The sequence below is a fragment of the Haematobia irritans genome, chromosome 1, assembly GCF_050003625.1.
Source record: "Haematobia irritans isolate KBUSLIRL chromosome 1, ASM5000362v1, whole genome shotgun sequence".
Classification (NCBI taxonomy): domain Eukaryota; kingdom Metazoa; phylum Arthropoda; class Insecta; order Diptera; family Muscidae; genus Haematobia; species Haematobia irritans.
In genome coordinates, this window is record NC_134397.1 from 250,945,893 (window position 1) to 250,968,789 (window position 22,897).

The 22,897-nt window shown below is 36.7% G+C and overlaps 2 protein-coding genes and 1 long non-coding RNA gene across 4 annotated transcripts; 1 reads left to right on the plus strand and 2 right to left on the minus strand.

Moving 5' to 3' along the window:
• Nucleotides 1–9,705: 9,705 nt before the first annotated feature.
• Nucleotides 9,706–11,216, plus strand: LOC142220183 (methionyl-tRNA formyltransferase, mitochondrial). Of its 2 annotated transcripts, none has more exons than XM_075289183.1 (5): nt 9,706–9,956; nt 10,018–10,203; nt 10,262–10,400; nt 10,462–10,624; nt 10,691–11,216. In XM_075289183.1, the coding sequence occupies exons 1-5, from the start codon at nt 9,769–9,771 to the stop codon at nt 11,077–11,079; spliced, it is 1,065 nt and encodes a 354-aa protein (XP_075145298.1). In that variant the 5' UTR covers nt 9,706–9,768; the 3' UTR covers nt 11,080–11,216. The 2 variants fall into 2 exon arrangements, with proteins under 2 accessions (XP_075145298.1, XP_075145290.1); XM_075289175.1 differs by having other exon boundaries at nt 9,717–9,956; nt 10,015–10,203.
• On the minus strand, nt 11,201–12,003 carry mRpL32 (mitochondrial ribosomal protein L32). The gene is made up of 2 exons (XM_075289195.1): nt 11,825–12,003; nt 11,201–11,760 (listed from the first exon to the last, which is right to left on the minus strand). The coding sequence occupies exons 1-2, from the start codon at nt 11,916–11,918 to the stop codon at nt 11,252–11,254; spliced, it is 603 nt and encodes a 200-aa protein (XP_075145310.1). The 5' UTR covers nt 11,919–12,003; the 3' UTR covers nt 11,201–11,251.
• Nucleotides 12,004–13,730: 1,727 nt separating this feature from the next.
• Nucleotides 13,731–15,424, minus strand: LOC142220214 (uncharacterized). The gene is made up of 3 exons (XR_012717846.1): nt 14,507–15,424; nt 14,368–14,442; nt 13,731–14,279 (listed from the first exon to the last, which is right to left on the minus strand). It is a non-coding gene; the product is annotated as an uncharacterized LOC142220214 (long non-coding RNA).
• Nucleotides 15,425–22,897: the final 7,473 nt, after the last annotated feature.

Below are 22,897 nucleotides of genomic sequence, written 5' to 3' on the forward strand. Positions count from 1 at the left end.
ATCACACTTGGTTATTATGCGCCTATTCACTCAGTTAGGGCCTCACAATTAAAGAACTATGGTATAAACGGTATAAGATAATCCTCAACCAATTGGGCGATAATTGGCGTAAATCTGCATGTGTGCCTAAAGAGAATGGAAAAACCGTAAAACCTCCTTATCCGTATAAATACCAACAATTACTACGATTATTAGACACTCAGCCATTAAAACTCCCTTATATGTATGGTACCATAAAGACGCATAAGCCAGATCAACCTTGCCGGGCCATCGTAAGTTCCCGCGGCTGGTACACTTACCCCGTCGCCAAAATCATAACATACATATTAGGCAGAGTAATGAAAACCTATTTATGCCCACAAAATGTGTGCAATATTGACACAGTGACCCTAAACATACGGGAGATACTTATATGTCCCAATTATAAATTCGTCAAAATAGATGTGGAGAACATGTATCCTAATATGAACCGAATTGACATCCAATCATCCCTGGAACATTTATTAAGTCTAGCCTGCGTTACCCAATGTTGTCCAATAGACCCAACATTGTTATTAGCTTGCGTACGATTCTGCCTCAATGGGTATATTCTATTCACATACGACGGTCAAATCTATCATCAGGTTCAAGGTCTTCTTCAAGGAGCCTGTGACTCTGGATTATTAGCAACTATCTACCTTGATCACCGTTTCCAGATGCACTACTATAATATCTTCATCGGCAATGGGATAGTGCATTGGTACAAATATATCGACGATATCCTATTATATATCCCTATACAACAGTTGGATAGTATGTTAAAGGCCCTCCAAGAAGACACCCCCAATATGCCCAAACATATCTATGGTTCAGAGGTGAAAAGTACTATAGACTTTCTGGACATCCAGTGTCATCGAACAACCGCCCGTGCCCATACCTCATTGTACAGGAAATCTATGTGTAGTGACCGAGTATGTCACTATCTGAGTAATACCAGAAAAATGCACAGAGGTGTACTGCTGATAAATACAATCTGCACGGGTTTTCATGGCATTTTATTCCACCCCATGCGCCCCACATGGGGAGGTTGTGGGAGGCCGGGGTGAAAAGCATGAAGGCTCATTTGAAGAAAATCGCCGCGAGTGTTAAATTTACTTATGAGGAATTTGCTACTGTACTTGTTAGAATCGAAAGTATTCTGAATTCTCGGCCGCTTTCGCCCATAAGTGAAGATCCAAATGATTTGGTCCCATTGACACCGGGTCATTTGCTAAGGGGGAGCTGCGTTAATTGCCGTCCCTGAGGAATACAGTGATAATTTGAAGCTACTAAATCGGTGGCAACGATTGAAGACCTTGCAGGTACATGTCGCTAGGCGTTGGAAAACCGAGTACATTTGTGAACTTCAAAAGAGATTTAAATGGAAATCTGCTCAACAGAACCTTAAGATCAATGATTTTGTAATAGTTAAGGAGGATAATCTCCCTCCCAACGAGTGGTGTTTGGGCAGGGTACTTCGGGTATTTAAAGGTACCGACTCAAATGTTCGTGTTCTGAAATTCGCACCCAAAACGGTGCAATTACCAGACCCTTAGTAAAGCTTTGTATTCTTCCCACTGCGTCAGACTAATTCTTACCACATTCGTTCACAACTTAATCTAATTTTACGTTTACAGCTCAACAAATAGCATTCCCAAGAGCCGTGTTTGTCACCAAACGCACACCCTGAAATATTGTGTCAAATTTCACAAAATGGATGTCCATCAGCGGCGAGAAGAAGTTAAGGAGAAAGGATTTTGTTTCAAATGTCTTTGTTCCACCCATATTCGTGAATGGTGCCGATCGCGCAAAACCTGCCTGGTATGCAATCGGAATCACCACACCATGCTCCATGCAGACGACCATAACAAACCGAAGCAGCCTAAGAACTCCAACTCCTTACGAAATTCTACCACCACTGTCCGACAGAGACCAACATCTTCTAAACCTTGTGCCAGGCCTAATTCACGATATTAGATTTAGATTACTGGCTGACCTGGAAAACGTTAACTTAAGCAGTTTGTTAATGTTTTTGGAGCAATCTGGTTGGTTCCACAAAAGTAAATAATAGAGAAGGTTCAGTGGTTAAGACTAGAAGTGCCCATATGTAATAGGTACTTTTAGTTAAATGTGGTATCACAATGGACTGAATAGTCTAAGTGAGCCTGAAATTTAATCGGGCTGCCACTTTTACCTAACCTAACCTAATTCACGATATTGCTCCACCAAACCCAATGATATACCAAGGTTAGGTTAGGTTACCTAACCTAAGGGCGCATGCATCAGGTGCTTGATGGTGACTTGGAGAGGTCGGTGATGGGTTGCCGATGGGAGAGCCTTGGGCATTTGCAGATAGGCTATCGTATCTATCACCGGTCCCCGGAGTGTTTGAGAATATAAAGTCGATATCGATATCTCTACATTACTGAGTTATGACCCTAAATTCGTGCCCCCAGCCCGTCCAGGTCTTGGCGACTATATTGACCAACTTCTCATACTTGACCGGTATTCTCAGGAATGTCATCCCACTGTGGATCCAAGTTCCCTGTTAGGTGAATATCTAAATACCATATACACATTCCTATCCGAGGCCATAGTTGTACCTTTTAACCCATTAGAAAAGAAATTACAACTCATGGCACGTAAGACACTTGCATTTCTACGCAATCATAAGGATGTTCTACTAATCCAAAACGATAAAGCAAAATGCTTAGTGCTCATTCCTAAGGATGTATATCGATCCAAAATGAACACCTGGGTGTCAAAGCAGATCACACTTGGTTATTATGCGCCTATTCACTCAGTTAGGGCCTCACAATTAAAGAACTATGGTATAAACGGTATAAGATAATCCTCAACCAATTGGGCGATAATTGGCGTAAATCTGTATGTGTGCCTAAAGAGAATGGAAAAACCGTAAAACCTCCTTATCCGTATAAATACCAACAATTACTACGATTATTAGACACTCAGCCATTAAAACTCCCTTATATGTATGGTACCATAAAGACGCATAAGCCAGATCAACCTTGCCGGGCCATCGTAAGTTCCCGCGGCTGGTACACTTACCCCGTCGCCAAAATCATAACATACATATTAGGCAGAGTAATGAAAACCTATTTATGCCCACAAAATGTGTGCAATATTGACACAGTGACCCTAAACATACGGGAGATACTTATATGTCCCAATTATAAATTCGTCAAAATAGATGTGGAGAACATGTATCCTAATATGAACCGAATTGACATCCAATCATCCCTGGAACATTTATTAAGTCTAGCCTGCGTTACCCAATGTTGTCCAATAGACCCAACATTGTTATTAGCTTGCGTACGATTCTGCCTCAATGGGTATATTCTATTCACATACGACGGTCAAATCTATCATCAGGTTCAAGGTCTTCTTCAAGGAGCCTGTGACTCTGGATTATTAGCAACTATCTACCTTGATCACCGTTTCCAGATGCACTACTATAATATCTTCATCGGCAATGGGATAGTGCATTGGTACAAATATATCGACGATATCCTATTATATATCCCTATACAACAGTTGGATAGTATGTTAAAGGCCCTCCAAGAAGACACCCCCAATATGCCCAAACATATCTATGGTTCAGAGGTGAAAAGTACTATAGACTTTCTGGACATCCAGTGTCATCGAACAACCGCCCGTGCCCATACCTCATTGTACAGGAAATCTATGTGTAGTGACCGAGTATGTCACTATCTGAGTAATACCAGAAAAATGCACAGAGGTGTACTGCTGATAAATACAATCTGCACGGGTTTTCATGGCATTTTATTCCACCCCATGCGCCCCACATGGGGAGGTTGTGGGAGGCCGGGGTGAAAAGCATGAAGGCTCATTTGAAGAAAATCGCCGCGAGTGTTAAATTTACTTATGAGGAATTTGCTACTGTACTTGTTAGAATCGAAAGTATTCTGAATTCTCGGCCGCTTTCGCCCATAAGTGAAGATCCAAATGATTTGGTCCCATTGACACCGGGTCATTTGCTAAGGGGGAGCTGCGTTAATTGCCGTCCCTGAGGAATACAGTGATAATTTGAAGCTACTAAATCGGTGGCAACGATTGAAGACCTTGCAGGTACATGTCGCTAGGCGTTGGAAAACCGAGTACATTTGTGAACTTCAAAAGAGATTTAAATGGAAATCTGCTCAACAGAACCTTAAGATCAATGATTTTGTAATAGTTAAGGAGGATAATCTCCCTCCCAACGAGTGGTGTTTGGGCAGGGTACTTCGGGTATTTAAAGGTACCGACTCAAATGTTCGTGTTCTGAAATTCGCACCCAAAACGGTGCAATTACCAGACCCTTAGTAAAGCTTTGTATTCTTCCCACTGCGTCAGACTAATTCTTACCACATTCGTTCACAACTTAATCTAATTTTACGTTTACAGCTCAACAAATAGCATTCCCAAGAGCCGTGTTTGTCACCAAACGCACACCCTGAAATATTGTGTCAAATTTCACAAAATGGATGTCCATCAGCGGCGAGAAGAAGTTAAGGAGAAAGGATTTTGTTTCAAATGTCTTTGTTCCACCCATATTCGTGAATGGTGCCGATCGCGCAAAACCTGCCTGGTATGCAATCGGAATCACCACACCATGCTCCATGCAGACGACCATAACAAACCGAAGCAGCCTAAGAACTCCAACTCCTTACGAAATTCTACCACCACTGTCCGACAGAGACCAACATCTTCTAAACCTTGTGCCAGGCCTAATTCACGATATTAGATTTAGATTACTGGCTGACCTGGAAAACGTTAACTTAAGCAGTTTGTTAATGTTTTTGGAGCAATCTGGTTGGTTCCACAAAAGTAAATAATAGAGAAGGTTCAGTGGTTAAGACTAGAAGTGCCCATATGTAATAGGTACTTTTAGTTAAATGTGGTATCACAATGGACTGAATAGTCTAAGTGAGCCTGAAATTTAATCGGGCTGCCACTTTTACCTAACCTAACCTAATTCACGATATTGCTCCACCAAACCCAATGACATACCAAGCACATACGCTCTGTATGTGTGTTTATAGTTTGAGACGGATGCGGACCAAGGGCGCATGCATCAAGTGCTTGATGGTGACTTGGAGAGGTCGGTGATGGGTTGCCGATGGGAGAGCCTTGGGCATTTGCAGATAGGCTATCGTATCTATCACCGGTCCCCGGAGTGTTTGAGAATATAAAGTCGATATCGATATCTCTACATTACTGAGTTATGGCCCTAAATTCGTGCCCCCAGCCCGTCCAGGTCTTGGCGACTATATTGACCAACTTCTCATACTTGACCGGTATTCTCAGGAATGTCATCCCACTGTGGATCCAAGTTCCCTGTTAGGTGAATATCTAAATACCATATACACATTCCTATCCGAGGCCATAGTTGTACCTTTTAACCCATTAGAAAAGAAATTACAACTCATGGCACGTAAGACACTTGCATTTCTACGCAATCATAAGGATGTTCTACTAATCCAAAGCGATAAAGCAAAATGCTTAGTGCTCATTCCTAAGGATGTATATCGATCCAAAATGAACACCTGGGTGTCAAAGCAGATCACACTTGGTTATTATGCGCCTATTCACTCAGTTAGGGCCTCACAATTAAAGAACTATGGTATAAACGGTATAAGATAATCCTCAACCAATTGGGCGATAATTGGCGTAAATCTGTATGTGTGCCTAAAGAGAATGGAAAAACCGTAAAACCTCCTTATCCGTATAAATACCAACAATTACTACGATTATTAGACACTCAGCCATTAAAACTCCCTTATATGTATGGTACCATAAAGACGCATAAGCCAGATCAACCTTGCCGGGCCATCGTAAGTTCCCGCGGCTGGTACACTTACCCCGTCGCCAAAATCATAACATACATATTAGGCAGAGTAATGAAAACCTATTTATGCCCACAAAATGTGTGCAATATTGACACAGTGACCCTAAACATACGGGAGATACTTATATGTCCCAATTATAAATTCGTCAAAATAGATGTGGAGAACATGTATCCTAATATGAACCGAATTGACATCCAATCATCCCTGGAACATTTATTAAGTCTAGCCTGCGTTACCCAATGTTGTCCAATAGACCCAACATTGTTATTAGCTTGCGTACGATTCTGCCTCAATGGGTATATTCTATTCACATACGACGGTCAAATCTATCATCAGGTTCAAGGTCTTCTTCAAGGAGCCTGTGACTCTGGATTATTAGCAACTATCTACCTTGATCACCGTTTCCAGATGCACTACTATAATATCTTCATCGGCAATGGGATAGTGCATTGGTACAAATATATCGACGATATCCTATTATATATCCCTATACAACAGTTGGATAGTATGTTAAAGGCCCTCCAAGAAGACACCCCCAATATGCCCAAACATATCTATGGTTCAGAGGTGAAAAGTACTATAGACTTTCTGGACATCCAGTGTCATCGAACAACCGCCCGTGCCCATACCTCATTGTACAGGAAATCTATGTGTAGTGACCGAGTATGTCACTATCTGAGTAATACCAGAAAAATGCACAGAGGTGTACTGCTGATAAATACAATCTGCACGGGTTTTCATGGCATTTTATTCCACCCCATGCGCCCCACATGGGGAGGTTGTGGGAGGCCGGGGTGAAAAGCATGAAGGCTCATTTGAAGAAAATCGCCGCGAGTGTTAAATTTACTTATGAGGAATTTGCTACTGTACTTGTTAGAATCGAAAGTATTCTGAATTCTCGGCCGCTTTCGCCCATAAGTGAAGATCCAAATGATTTGGTCCCATTGACACCGGGTCATTTGCTAAGGGGGAGCTGCGTTAATTGCCGTCCCTGAGGAATACAGTGATAATTTGAAGCTAATAAATCGGTGGCAACGATTGAAGACCTTGCAGGTACATGTCGCTAGGCGTTGGAAAACCGAGTACATTTGTGAACTTCAAAAGAGATTTAAATGGAAATCTGCTCAACAGAACCTTAAGATCAATGATTTTGTAATAGTTAAGGAGGATAATCTCCCTCCCAACGAGTGGTGTTTGGGCAGGGTACTTCGGGTATTTAAAGGTACCGACTCAAATGTTCGTGTTCTGAAATTCGCACCCAAAACGGTGCAATTACCAGACCCTTAGTAAAGCTTTGTATTCTTCCCACTGCGTCAGACTAATTCTTACCACATTCGTTCACAACTTAATCTAATTTTACGTTTACAGCTCAACAAATAGCATTCCCAAGAGCCGTGTTTGTCACCAAACGCACACCCTGAAATATTGTGTCAAATTTCACAAAATGGATGTCCATCAGCGGCGAGAAGAAGTTAAGGAGAAAGGATTTTGTTTCAAATGTCTTTGTTCCACCCATATTCGTGAATGGTGCCGATCGCGCAAAACCTGCCTGGTATGCAATCGGAATCACCATACCATGTTCCATGCAGACGACCATAACAAACCGAAGCAGCCTAAGAACTCCAACTCATTACGAAATCCTACCACCACTGTCCGACAGAGACCAACATCTTCTAAACCTTGTGCCAGGCCTAATTCACCAAACCCAATGAAAAACCATTGATAGGAGAACGACTAAACTCTCGGTCTAGAACTCATGTTTTCTTACCTACCGCACTAGCTCGTGTTTTAACGCCGAATGGACCCCACAAGTTGCGCATGATCTTTAATTCGGCCGGAATACAGACTATCATGATCTTTAATTCGGCCGGAATACAGACTATCATACTAAGGTCACTGCTACAACGTCTACACATCCGCACTACTCGGAAAGGTGGCTCAGAATTCTGCACATTGAACCTCCAATCATATCATGATGAAACAGTCAAAATTCAAATCATTGGACAAGTCAAACCTCAACTCAACATGGCCTTGCCAGAAGCTACGTCGGAAAAAAAGTTGCAGTTTATATATGATCATCTCACCACGCTAGCTGATGCCCATTTCTACCAGCCATCTAATATTGAAGTTGTCATTGGAAACTTCTCGCAGGTTTAATCCAAACATCGTCCTCCATGCCAATCGCCCAGAGTACAGTCTTCGGTTGGATAATATCTGGAGCCTGTAGATACTAGGTTGCACGGCTGCAAGGAGGGCGGCATGTTGAACTCCGTTCAACAAACCTTTTTATTTTTAAAAATTTAACATGAATTGAATTGAATCGAATTGAAATGAATTACGATTAACTGAATTACCTTATATTTATAAGAAAGTTTTAGATACAAATTAAATTGTTTTGTCAAAATATGGTCACTCTAATGCTTTCCCTATTAATGTAAGTACTATGTTCGCTTTTCGCGTTGAAATTTTCGTGGCTACTTTATTAAAACAGTTCAATATAAAGCAGACAAATTAACTCAATTGATGCGTAGTTTCTTGTTCCTCTTGATTTCGGCAAGACTTTACAGGAATAAGTTTGTTTTCATTTATAATTTTGGTTATTTAAGGAAAAGTAAGCGAAAATAAAGTGGTTTTCAACTCGAAAACCGAACATAGTACCTACCCTTACATAGAAAAAGCTTTCACTCAATTTATTTGCTAATAATTATTTGTCCTTCTCTAAATGATTTTACATTGTACTAAATCATTATGTCTGCCATTGTTGTAAAAATTAACTTCACTTGTGTAGAAACCCCTCTACTGGTAAGAAGCTGCTGTTCGGAATAAATTCCTATTGGACAATTTAAACTGAAAACCTGCTTTTTCTCTGTTTATTTTTTTCTTTATACTGTTCTGGGAGCAAACAAATTAACAAATACAGTCCATTCCAGTCTGAGCCGTCTCGGAATTGTACAAATTTCGTTTTTTGAATAGTTTTTATTATTAAAGTAACGAGTACTCAATTCAAAGGTATAGAGTAGTAACGAGTAGTCAAAAGTAATCAAAATTCCCAACACTAAAGCATTGAAAGCGGAAGCCGGTAAACCAAATAATGACGACGTTCGAATAGTGTCATACGTTGCTAGCGTTTAATAGTAAATAGAGATGAAAATGATATAGAGATGCCCTTAATAGTGTATTTTTATTTGAATGACGAGTTGGCAACGTTGACTTGATTCCTAATGATTTTTATTCAAACCATCATTGTCGATAGTGTTTGTTGGTATAAAATCCAAAGAGTTTTCAAAATAAAAGCCGCATTACATAACATGGTACCATAGTTCTCATATCTTATTTTTGTTTACTATTCCCAATCAACTGATCACAAACCGTAAGTTTAACTCAAAGACAATAAACTTTAGGAAGATAGGAAATTGGCTACTGAGGATATCAAACCATTTATGGTGTTAGTTATCGAACCAAACGCGTATACGACAAGTATTGACATGCAAATAAAAATAAATTAAGTGCACGAAATAAATTTCCACAAAGAGGAAAATGTAATTTTTTTGTTGTTGCCTAAAATTCAACATTGTGTCATTAAGACAATTAAGTTTTTCATTTAAAAACGAAAAACAAATAAAAAAGTTACAAACATGTATGGAATTAACATGGTAAATGCAACACTTGGTATGACGCAAACCAATTTCCTATCTTCCTAAAGTGTATCGTCTTTGGTTTAACTAACCGATAGTTTACCCTCCGGTCAAGTACTAATCGAAGTATGAGAAACTGGCCATTAGAATTGCTAGTGTTGATATGACACTACCTGTAACGAAATGACATGGTCCCAATAAAATTCTGTCAAAGCAAATTCACAACATAACAACAACATTACGTTATGATAGATCATCTGTTTGTCAGAGCAACCTTTATAAAAATGAACTTAATAAATTGTTTTAAATATAAAAGAAAAATACCGAATATAAGAGGTTACACCACAAATAATTCCAAAAATGCCCTCAAGGTTTTATTTTTCGGAACCGACTCGTTTTCGTTACCCAGCCTAAAGGTGTTACACAAGAACAGGTGAGTCCTAAGAGAATTTTGGGAAATTCAAAGTAGAAAATATTTTATCGTTTTTTAGCAGTGGCAATCTTGGAGTGGTGTCCTCTTTTAAGAGCCCAGCTAATTGTGTACGCTTATATGCGGAACAACAAAAGCTTCCTCTTTATAAATGGCCGGTTTCGGTGGAGCAATGCAGAACCTACGATCTTGGAGTAGTTGTGTCTTTTGGTCATTTGATTCCCACAAATATCATCAATTCATTTCCTTTGTAAGTCTGTTTGCCTATAAGTGTTATTATTATTAATAATAATGCTATCATAATGTAGAGGTATGATCAATGTCCATGCTAGCCTTTTGCCGCGTTGGAGGGGAGCTGCACCAATTATTTATGCTATTATGAATAACGACAAAGAAACCGGCGTTAGCATTATGCGAATAGAACCAAAACGTTTTGATATTGGAGATGTGGGTATGACTATATGTAAATGCACATTAATTTTATTCAGATTTTATATATAATTTTTAGATATTTGCTCAAAAGTCTATAAAAATTGAGCCTGGAATCCTAATGCCTGAATTACATAGAAAACTCTCCGAAGAAGGCGCTGATCTACTGTGGAATGTTATCTCAGGGTATCCTCAGAGTTTTGAGAATCCCCGAAAACAAAACGAGGAAAATGCCTCCTATGGTCTGTATTATAAGGAAAATTGCTATAATTTTCCCTTTTCACAAATTAAATTTCCTTATCTTACAGCTCCTAAAATAACATCAGCCGTATATGAAATTGATTGGAATCAATTATCTGCGACAGAGGTTCACAATAGGCATCGAGCTTTATTTGGCTTTAAATCGCTCACTTCTAAATTTCAAATGAAAACAATTGAATTACTAGAACTTGATTTACCCCCACCAAATACTGTACAAATTTCCAATAGCATGTCTTCACCAGGTTCTTTGATTTATCATAAAGAGCGTAAATGTTTAATAGTTGAATGTGCGAAAAACACTTTTATAGAGGTGTATCGATTGCGAATGGAAGGAAAGAAGGCTATGAGCGCCTTGGATTTTAATAATGGTTTTTTAAAAAAATTACAGAAATTCGAAATGGAGTTTCAGTATAATAAAAGTGCTGTTTCTTGTTAGTTGATAGTCGTATCATTTTAAGGCAAAACAAGATTGGGTACAAGGTAACACATCTAATTTTCAATTTGTACATAATTTCTTGTTAACATTTGGTGTAATTTTTCAATTAAAACAAGAATGCTGCTGTTAATATACAACATTTCAAATTTATTATAACAATAGATAATTATACTTAAGCCAAGTCATTAGGCTTAACTTCTTTGGAATTTGAAGGCTGTTGAGTAGTTTTTTGCAATAAGTTTTTAGTGAACCATATTGGCCGTGGTTTCGGCATTTCAACAATACGTTTGCCATTTAACATCTCTGAAGGCTGCTCACTGCGTTCTCCCTCGTATAGTACTACGACATCCTGTTCGACTGGATTCAACCCCAATTTTTCCTGAATCTTGTCTTGCATTTCTTTTGTCTCTTCACGTACTTTATTATAGCAATGGGGACACAAGTGGCCAGCTTCATAATCATGGCCACAATGGTTGCATGAACGCAAATGTGTCTTTACACGTAATAATTTCCAATTGTATTCGGGATATCCGAATTTACGTTTTAGACGCTTTTCTACAGAACGTCGATGTTTCGGTACGGCCCATAGAATGCCATCCCCTATCAAGTCTTTTAGAGATCTTGAAGTACTATTATTACTTATTTTTTCTTGAACAGATGGTAAACCGGCCAAAGCAAATGCTGGAAGTGAAATTTTAGTCATGAATTGTGGCATCGTGTAATGTTGGATTTAATTTTTACTTACCAGGGGGCAGGGAACCTTGGGGAAATATTGCAGGTAACAAAGATTCCAGACGCTGCAAGAAATTTGAGAAGTAGAAAACAAAATTTCTTGACATTTTTAATTTATATTTCGTAAAGCAAATATTGTTATCCGAACTAGAAATGTATTACGAAAACAACTTGGGAAAGAATGACAAAAACTTTGACATTAGCTCATATGGTAAACTAAGCGTTGCCATATTTCGTAATAAGTTTTATGAAAGTGTTACTCATACTGAGGCTGCCTTATATATGTATCAAAGTAATGGTAATTGTTAAAGTAAGCAAGAACAGTTTGAATTCAACACGCTTTCAAGTACGTATTCTTAACGATTTAAAATATTCCTTAAATGTACGTGTTTATTTACAAATAATGCAATATTAAATGCTTTAAAAGAATAAAGAACACCATGGACCCAGAAAGGCAAAGTATTCTCAAGTCGATGTATTGTAAAGGATACAAAATTCTGAACATCGAGAGCTATTTAAATGCAAATTCTCGCTATCCAAAGCGAAAATGAGTAATGTAATGAAAATATAATTACTAACCCTGTAAACAAGCAAACTCATTATGCATTGACTTGAGACGTCAATACATTTCTTGGTTGATGAATAATTGAATTAATTGAATCACTTAAAAACTTAATTGAAATTTCCTAATGAAATCAATTAATTTTTTAATCAAGTATTTTTTGATGCTCAATTAAACCTGTGATTAATAAGCAATTAATTTTGTGATTGAATCAATTTTTTTGTGTGTAGTTCCGCCATTACAGCCAATATTGTATGCTCAGAAATGAATGCTCTCGTTCGGTTGGGATGTCCAAAACAGGCATTGCACCACGGATGTGATGGACAAGGTTTGTGGTATTAACGGTGGCACTATGAATTTAAGCTGCGGCTGTAGCTCGCCGGAAATGTGGGTTTCTATCCGTTATTATCCATCCATTTAAATATGAAGTGCCTGGTGTTGATAATAATTTCTCATCTTCCTAATTTCACAACAATGGACAAGTAGAAATTTAAATTTTCATAACAGAAAAACGGACGGACGGACATTCTTTAAACGTTTTTATAAAATCTAGGATATAAAAATTGTTTTATTAATGATTTACCGAACCTGTTGGATGTGGTTCGTCAGGCTACCCCCCCTTAACATGACCCTTATATAGATCATCCTTGAGATCCTTTCAGCCCATTATTCATATAAAGAATCTCCCAAGAAATTGCGGCGACACTTCTCTTACAAACCAGCTACATCCTCAATCCTTTAATTAAAAACTCAGCACATTTTTAATTTCAAGAATCGATTCACATTTTAATGTATTGTTTCATTTTCATTATACTGGGCTTTGTTTTAAAAATTTTGTATAAATAAAATTGAAAATAACCTTACAACTAGATATTATTTACAAATGGAAATAAATAACAATATAAATACTAATAATGGAATGATAACAATAAAATCCAAATTTCACTCACTTTTAGGGAACATTTATTATACTTTTTATATCATTAATTTAATTTTGTACCAAAGAATAAAAAAAATGAATTTGGATGTTATTATTATTATTTGAATACAAAATTTATTTTTCTTTTTTTTATAGATTACAATTTTTCATATGAGCTTTTTCTTGTTTTCTTGTTTAAACTTTTATAAGTAATAATTTTTCAAATTAGTTTTATAATTGCATGCTTTTTACATAATTGTGTTTGTTTTCTTTCATAAAAATGATTTTTATCTGAATAATAATATTTCAAATATTTTTTTAATGATTTGCCTTTTTTAGCTTTTTGTACATAAATTAATAATATAAGCTTTCAAATTGATTTCAAAAATTTGCCTTTTTGATTTTAGTATTCATTTTATCAAATGAGATTTCAAAAACTTTTCTTTTTTTTTTTTTAAATTACTTTTTATAGTTTGCATTTTTATTAGTTATTCTTTCTTTTATTTTTTTTTAATGTAATTGAATCATTTGCGTTATTTAAAAATTCTGAAGTTTTACTGATTTTCCGTTTTCTTTGTTTTTTTTTCTTTTACGTTTTTACAAAATGGAGAAATTGAAAAAAAGTGCAGCCACGTGATTTTGGGGTTACGTAAGAAGGCTTGTGTAAAATTTACGTTGTATTTTACTTTTTGTGAAACTTTTACTTTCTTGTTTGTTGTTGTTCTTTAATATTTTTATAATTGTTTTAATTTTTGAGTGGTCGATTTCTACTGTATTTGCTCATATGTATATTGTTTATGCATGTTGGAATATTTCTACTCACTTAACATTGTTTCCGTGTAGTAGAGGTTATAAACCTCGGGATTTCTCGTGTCTCTAGGGATGATATGTCCCAAATTGTCATTAGCCAAATCACAGATGAATTTCCAATTGATGAGACCAGTACCTTCATAGGGTTTCCAAATCCCTAACGTCTTGACAGAAATCCTACAATCCCCAATATACCACATACAACAAATTAGATATGAAAAAAAATGTAACATTTGTGCTGGTGCACTTTGTTCATTTTTCTTACCCGAGGTGTATTTTACAAAATGAGCAATAGTTTCACAAATCCAATAAATTGATGTAGTACTGTCGCCAACAATATCTATATTCGAAACAAAGAACACTATAATCTCGTTCGGAGTATTTTATACTTTCTAAAACTTTACCGAAACAAGTATTATATTTCAAATTTGCAGGTTAGTTCACACTAACAACAATAACGTCAATTCAACTCCTATCTGGGAGTACCTTATTTGCACACACTGGCTTTGACTTCAACTTCACTAATGACAAGCGTGAGTTGCAATAAGTTGTGCTAAGCCTGTCTCACGACTTTGTGTAAGGTCAGTCTCCACAACTCTCTTTTTTCATCACAACTCTGCATTCGCTACTCCCCTTTCTATACAACCATGTATGATATGTGCGTTGCCCATTCTAACCAATAGATGGCACTCATGTGTACACAATGGTATTTTTAGACGTGATGTCTGGTAAGGTATAGGGTAATTCTACCGAAACCTTCCTCTCAAATCATGATGATGGCAACAGTTAATAAAGAGAAATGGCGAATCAGCCTTAATATCGACGTGTTGCGCACAGAGTATGAGACATGCCAGAAATTCCCCAGTAGGCAATGAAATATTTCATATATTTACAAGTTGTACAATAAATCATACGAATGGTAAAATTGTACGAAATGTATTTCATATGTTATATGGTGGCCGTCACAAAGCCAAATTTTTGTGTTCGGAAGCAATGAAGAAACAAAATTTGGGAAGTACGAAGTCGGACACCAAGTTATTCGAATATAGTATTATTGCTTTGTCCATTACTCAGCAAAACTACAAATAAATCTTCCCACTTGAACAGAAATTTCCTCTTTTAACTACCATAAACATTCAAATGAATAAAGTCGACATTCAACTCCCTGTATTCTGCTAAAAAAAATGCGCGAACAGCCCTAATGTCAGCATACGCTGTCCCATAACGCCTTCATTTAGGTCTCGTCTGCTCGTTTCCAAGACGTATCGTAAGGTGATATATCGTGGACACTAATCGACATTACCCAAAGCAGAGACGAAAAGAAAACGATTGCATCATTTTACACAGCGTCATTTGCCACTATAAATAACCAGCCAGCGATTCGATCTTAAGTCTACTCTAAAAAAAATAAACATCAACTATGACCACGATAATTATTATGGACGAAGGCTATCTTTCTCCAACAAATCATTGCATACGACACCGGTGAAAACAAATTTTTGCTATTGTCTCCGTTGTTCCCCCAAACGCCAATATGTTTCTTCAATCATCAAGGAAAGCTCTATGTTGCGCATAGTCACGCCGAAACCTGACGCGAATTTGTGACTGCTGGAGTCATAGTTGCCCGACTTCCCTGCACCATATGCACATAATCTTACGTTATGACAACATACCGGTAACTGGTTGGATTGCCAAGAGACCAACAGCCCCTCTAAATCACCAGCCAGCAAGATTCCAGTTCACAATTACAGAATTTCGAATGTTGCTGTCTCTCTATTGATATTACCAATCCTGACTTGAAAACTATACATTGTAAATGGTTAGTATATCCAAAAGAAAAAAAAATGATGTGTGATTGAAATCCTATTTCTGTCCCCAATGCTGGTGGATTGCATTTTTCAACCGATCAGGCCAAAGAGGCAACAATATGATTGTCCTTATGGTCATGGTCCATTGGAATACCAACAAAAATTGTAATCCTCCATATGCTCCATTTCGACGAGACTTCAAAATAGTCATTTAAAAATTGAATTGACCAGTAACAATTCCTTCCGCGCTTAAAACACCAGATAGAACCCCCTTGGAAAAATGACATCAGTCCGAAGCAACATCATTGAATTCATGACTCAGTGCCTTGCCAAGTCTCCGACTCCTGTTGAAAATTCAAAAATTAAAATTTAACCAAAAAAAAAATTGTCGGCTTCAATTGTTCATGAGTCACTCCACCTTAAAGCTGAGTACTATGTTCACTTTTTAAGCTGAAACCCAGCTTGTTTTCACGGTTACTTTTTTTAATTAGTTAATTTAGAACTCACTTTAACAGTCCACGGAATTTTTGCTACGCAACCGTAATCATTGTATACAGAATGTTCTCATTCCTTCATTCGAAAATCCTAATTGATGATAAAGATAATCCGTGTACGGTGCCTGTTACTCCTGAGTGTACTTTGCCCCAACTTGGGCAACATGGGGTAATCCTTGGAACCTGAACAACTAATGCAGTTAGTTTCCCTAGAGTACACTGACAAAAGTACTTCAACATTCGCATTGTTCCTTTTATCATCCCGTCGAATCCCACACTGAGTTCACACAAAAAATTTTCTGATTCAATCATGAAATTAATTGCTCCAACTAGTCTTTTCAATTGAAATTTCTTCAATTACAGAAATGATAGTAACAATTGACAGTCAATTAAAAAAAAAATAATTGCTCCAAAAAAAAATAATTTACTTTTTTAGTTAATTTTTTTTGTGACTGATTTTTGTTTCAGTTAAAAAAAAATTGTTAAATTAATTAAATTTTCAACTGATTTCAAAACTCAATTAAGACTTTAATTGAAAAAAAACGTGATTTTTCCCGGTGTTTGATTGATTCCCCTATTACTATATTCAGCGGGACAAAAAAAAAAAACACTGATCTACAGCTTTGAATTCACCCAAAAAAAATATTTTCATAAAAAAAATTTTGGGGTCAACTAATTCCTGATCAAATATTTTTTTTCGACAATTATTAACTCTATCTGAACCAAGAGATTACACAAAAAACAAAGACCGCATGAAGAGTATTTGATGCCATTGACAATCAATTGCCTCAATCATTGTGATTCATTTCTTGTTTGACTCATATGAGTTCAGCAGTTCAACAATATGGGGATATTTTCACCTCACTGGTAAATATTTTCCTACAACCGTTTCTGAGTAGATTCCTGTCAGCTATCCTTGTGCACGGAGAGAAATGTCTCCTTCTGAAGCTTTAAATGGTGAATCTAATTATTACCATTCTCACTTGTCCATTTCCACTTGATTGGATATGCCCCATCACCTCCTAAAAGAACTTCCAGCATCAGTCACTTTAAATGTACATCACTGAAATGAGAGCATCGTCCTACATCTATTGATATACACCGAATTTTCTTTTTTTTTATATAAAAAAACTATGTGTATTGGCACATTCCCCATGGTCAAAGTGAAAAATAAAAAAAAATTAATCGATGAAACCGAAAATAATTCGTTTCACTTAATGGGTGTGATTCATAGTCCGTAAGACTAAAGGAGTTAATGATGTCCGAATACTCTTCTTAACCGAATATTTCTCCGATAAGTGCAAATATTTCCGCATTGGATACACCGTTAATAATCGTAATAATTAACATAATCTAAGATCTAAATCAGTGTTGAACTGGTCAGTTCCAATTCTCTGTGGTCGCAATTCCAGTTTCGAAATAATCCATTTCAAGTTATTCCTCGCGAAACTAATTTCTTCAATTAATATTTTTTAGAACTAATTCTTTGAGAAAATTTTTCATAAAGAACTATTTCGACAAAATTTTCTCCAGAAATAAATTTCAACAATTTCCTATAGAAATTATATCTTGGGGAAATTTTGTGTAGGAGTAAACTTTTGACATAATTTTCTACAGAAATTATATTTTCAAAACAAAAATTGTATAGAATTAAAATGTTGCAAAATAGTTTGTCTAGAAATAAGATTTTGAAAAAAAAAACAATAAAAAAATATATAGAATTTATAGCAATAACATTATAACAAAATTCTCAATAAACAAAAAAAAACTTTGCCAAAATTGTCTATTCCTATCAAAAAAAAATTTGGAAAATAATACAATAACATTTTGAAATTTCCTTGAAATAAAATATCCTATAGAACTGAAATTTTATTTCCTATAGAAATTAAACGAAATTTCGTAGAGAAATGAAACTCTTACAAAATTTTCTATAAAGATGAAACGTTGACATAATTTCCTATAGAAATGTAATGTTGACAAAATTCCTATTTTAACTACTTTTGAAATAGAAGCTCCTCAATCCCAGAACAGTTAACCACATCCATCATTTAAAGGAAACTTGCATTATCCACTTACGAAACTACACACAAAAAAAAATTTTTTTTTTTTTTTTGATTCAACCATGAAATTAATTGATCCAGTTAAAACAAATTAATTGACACTATTAATTTTGTGATTGATTTTTGTTTCTATTAAAAATTCTGTTGAATCAATTAAAATTTTAATTGAATACTGTTTTTTCTAAACTCAAGATCTTAATTGGAAAACTTTTCGTGAAATTTTTCTCTGTGCATGCTATCGATAACTATTTTCAATATAAAATATTAAACTCACTTGATTCACCCAACTACTGAGATTGACTTTTGTCTAAAAAAAAATCGAATAAAACAAATCGAATTTTATTTTTTTAACTTTCCTTAAATTGTTTCATGCTTCAAAACTAAACTTTTTATAATCCTTTAATGTAGGTTCATGGACTGGTGGCTGGTTGGTGGATCTCTTACGGCCCAATATCTCACTCCGAGGCAAATCCAACAAAAATTTTGAATCGTATCCTGGTATCTATCGATTACTATTTTTACTATCATTAATTTGCTTCTTCTTCCTTTCAGATAACTACTGGAATAGATGGCAACGTTTGCAAGCTACCAGGACTAGGATCTACCATTTATTTACGACAGACAATCCCCAGCCATTGGAATACTATTGTTGTAAGTACTGTAAGTAATCACTGGTAGTTTTAGTGAATTTGGTGTGGTTCTAGCGAATTTTGGAAAACTTCATTAAATGTTGGAACATTAGGTTGCATTCCTTCTGCGCTAGCGTCTGGCTGCCAACAAAAAAAAAAAAAAAAGTGTTCACTGATTTTCGTCTCATGCCTCTATCGGTACATCGTTGCGTATGTTTATTTTCTCCTATTATTTCCCATTGTCGATTATATCCTGATATGATAAAATATTTTCACATTCACAAGAGTATTTCAGACTTTTAGGTGTTGAGCATGAACTGTACCTATCAGTTTTCCATTTAAGTTTTCCACCTCATACATGTTTTTCCCAATGCGTCTCCTTATCCTGCACTTGAGCCATTGTTTACACAATTTGGCATTGATACCTTTAGAAAAATTACTTTGCACAAAGTTCTTTCGGTAAACTTCCTGACCTTCTCTAAATTTAATCTCTCTCGCGCGTTTATTGTAGTATTTCTCATTCCTTACATATGCGTCGTGAAGTTTTTTAGATATTTTCTTCTGGATAATTTGCATTTTTGATGACTTTGGTATCACCAAGATCTCGCCGTCAGACAAAGCTCCTAACTTTTTCAAAATTTTGTAAGCTTGAGCATGTGTTACCATATTGTAACCAAAAAGTGCACAATAGGGTGTCTCGCCGGTCGAAGAATGAACAGTTGACCGCAATGCACACTCTATTTGCGACAAATCTTCATCCCACTTATTTTGTTCCTTCTCCAATGATGCTCTTATGCTACTCAGGATACTTTGGTTCACCCTTTCGCTGGCATTAGATTGAGGTGCATGAATAGCGGTGCGCATATGATGAATTCCATATAAGTTTAAGAGTTCCTTGAATGATTCGCAAGTAAATTGCTTTCCGTTGTCGGAATGCAGAGTTTCTGGAACTCCAAACTTATGGAATACCTCAGCGGTTAGAAATTTTATGATGGCTTTAGAAGTTGCCTTAGGCATAGCCTTAAGTAAAACAAACTTTGTTCTATGGTCTAGGACAATGAATATATGTGTATTACCACTACGTGTCCTGGGATATGGTCCAAGAAAATCCACATATATTTTTTGGAATGGACGTTCAGTCCTTACCTCTTGACCCATGGTTGGCCTGAGAATTTGTTTTGGATTCTTGTTCTCCTTACAGTTCTGACAATTTCTCACAAAATCTCTGACGTCAGTTGCCAATGTTGGCCAATAGAAAAACTCTCTTACATTGTAGATTGTCTTTCCTATTCCACCATGACATGTATTTAACTCATGAGAACGTTTGATAACACTATCATGTAGACCATCTGGTAACCATATTCTCCAACAAGCGTTCTCATCTACAATATCGTTGCGATTAAAATCAGTCCTCTTCATAACGATATCATCTTCAACTTTCAAATCCGGTAATTGTTCCTGGTTCTGTCTTAATGTCTCTTTCAACTCCTCATATTTAGGGCAACTGAATTCTGGAGAGCTCAAGTCAACAAAAACATTATCCTCAAAGCTGAGCTCTTCCATATCCAGACGAGAAAGCATGTCAGGGACAACATTTTTCGAGCCTTTTCTGTGTATTATATTGAATTGATAACCCTGAAGTTTTAAACTCCAACGGGCAAGTCTTCCATGGAGATCCTGTTGTTTCATCAGCCATCGCAGACTGGAGTGGTCTGTGATGACTGTGAATTCCATCAATTCAATATACTGTCGAAATTTCTCAATAGCTAGAACCACTGCTAAACATTCTTTTTCTGTTGTCGAATAATTTTTCTGAGCAGGGTTAAGCTTTTTTGAGAAATATTCGATAGGATGTTCCTCACCTTCCGAATCTTTCTGGAACAAGACAGCTCCAACTCCCACATTTGATGCGTCGCACTGAACAAAAAAGGGTTTGGCAAAGTCAGGACTTCGTAAAACAGGACTTGAAACTAATCTTTCCTTCAATAATTCAAATGATTTGTGAGCCTCTGGGGTGAAATTAAATTTAGTTGACTTTCTCAACGTGTCAGTGATCGGTGCAGTCAAGGTTGAATAATCCGGTATAAACCGCCTATACCAACCAACGCTCCCTAAAAATTTGCGGACATCTTTAGGAGTTTTTGGTGGCCTTATGTTGGTGATTGCTTCAACCTTGCTGGGATCAGTCTTCAATTTTCCGTCGCCTACGATGTATCCTAGATATCTAAGTTCTTTATAACAGAACTTAGATTTCTCTAAGTTTATCGTAAGGCCGGCGTCAGACAATCGTCTACCAACAATCTTTAACATCTCCACATGGTCTTGAAAATTCGATGACACTACCAGCAAGTCGTCTAAGTACACAAATACTCTGTCTTTGAGCTCGGATGGGATAACTTTATCCATGAGTCGGCACATACGCTGAGCAGCATTACACAGTCCAAAGGGCATTACTTTGAACTGGTAATGTGGTCTCCCTTGGACTGTGAAAGCTGTTTTTGGCCGACTCGATTCCTCTAAAGGAATTTGCCAAAAAGCGTCCTTTAAGTCGATGGCGGAAATGAAAAAAGTTTCTCCCAACCGGCTCAAAAGACCATCAATATTTGGTAACGGGTAGGCATCTTTCTTTGTCACTTTATTAAGTTCTCTAGCATCTAAACATAGCCTATTCTTATTTGGTTTGATGACTAGAGTTACTCTATTGTTCCAGGCTGCGTTTGTAGCTGGTTCAATAACGTCCAAAGCCAACATACGGTCGATTTCGGCGTATGTCAACTTCTGAACAGCCGGTGATATGGGAAAATATCTCATTTTCCTAGGTTCAGAGTCGCCAGTATCGATTATGTGACTTTCCAAATGCGTTTTTCCCAAACCAAATTTACTAAAACATTTGAATTCTAGTTTCGCACTTTCAAGTTGGATCTGTTGTTCATAGCTTAGCTCATGTATCTTAGGTCCGCTTCCTTCCGTTACATGTAATTCATTGATTTTCGGATCTTTAAACGAAATTGTGATCCCAAACGTGTTCCAAAAATCACAGCCTAAAATAAGTTTCTGCGACAGCGAAGGAACCAAATAAAATGTCATGTTATGGGATATATCATTACATTTTATATTGGCTCTCACTTTGCCAATAATAGATTTTCCTCTTCCATCTGCTGTTCGAATTATGGATTTAAAATCAAAAATTTCTACACCCAATTCATCGACGACTTCCAAACAATCCTTCCCTAGACAAGAAACATTGGCACCACTGTCCATTAAACCCCTCATAGGTACATTGTTTATAAAGACGTCTAAATATGGTCTTATATCATTATCCGAACATAAACTTGAAATGGATAGCAATCTCCTTTCACTTTTTCTATTGTTGTATCGCGTCCTCGCTTTCATTATCTTTTCCGAAGGCCCTTTGAAATCTTTGAAGATTTCTTCCCTAACTCGATTGTAATTCAAAAGTCTATCTTCATATGGAGTCAAAACTTTCAGTTTTGTTTTCCGATTCTCCGGGGTGATATTATCTGTGCCCTGAGAATTGTACTCATCTCTTGTGAAAATTTTCAGATTGTTTTGTGCTGGTATAATAAATTCATTTGATGACTCATTTGGGTAATTGGTACTATCTGAGTGTGGAACGTGTAACGAAATGTTACAGTCCGAAATACTTATTGGGGCGGGTTGGCATCCGAACATGATGGCCCCGTCCTCATCATGCTCTTCTGTTCTTTTCCCATACATCTTGGGCAGTTCGGTGTAATAACATTCTCGAACCCACATTTGTAGCAAAACAGGTTGCGGTTTTCG

Coding starts and splice junctions, on each gene's coding strand:
- LOC142220183 (XM_075289175.1), top strand. CDS start 9,769: ATGATAGATCATCTGTTTGTCAGAGCAACCTTTATAAAAATGAACTTA. Junction 10,401..10,461: donor AACGTTTTGATATTGGAGAT/GTGGGTATGACT, acceptor TATAATTTTTAG/ATATTTGCTCAAAAGTCTAT. Junction 10,625..10,690: donor CGAGGAAAATGCCTCCTATG/GTCTGTATTATA, acceptor CTTATCTTACAG/CTCCTAAAATAACATCAGCC.
- mRpL32 (XM_075289195.1), bottom strand. CDS start 11,918: ATGTCAAGAAATTTTGTTTTCTACTTCTCAAATTTCTTGCAGCGTCTG. Junction 11,761..11,824: donor CCAAGGTTCCCTGCCCCCTG/GTAAGTAAAAAT, acceptor TTTCACTTCCAG/CATTTGCTTTGGCCGGTTTA.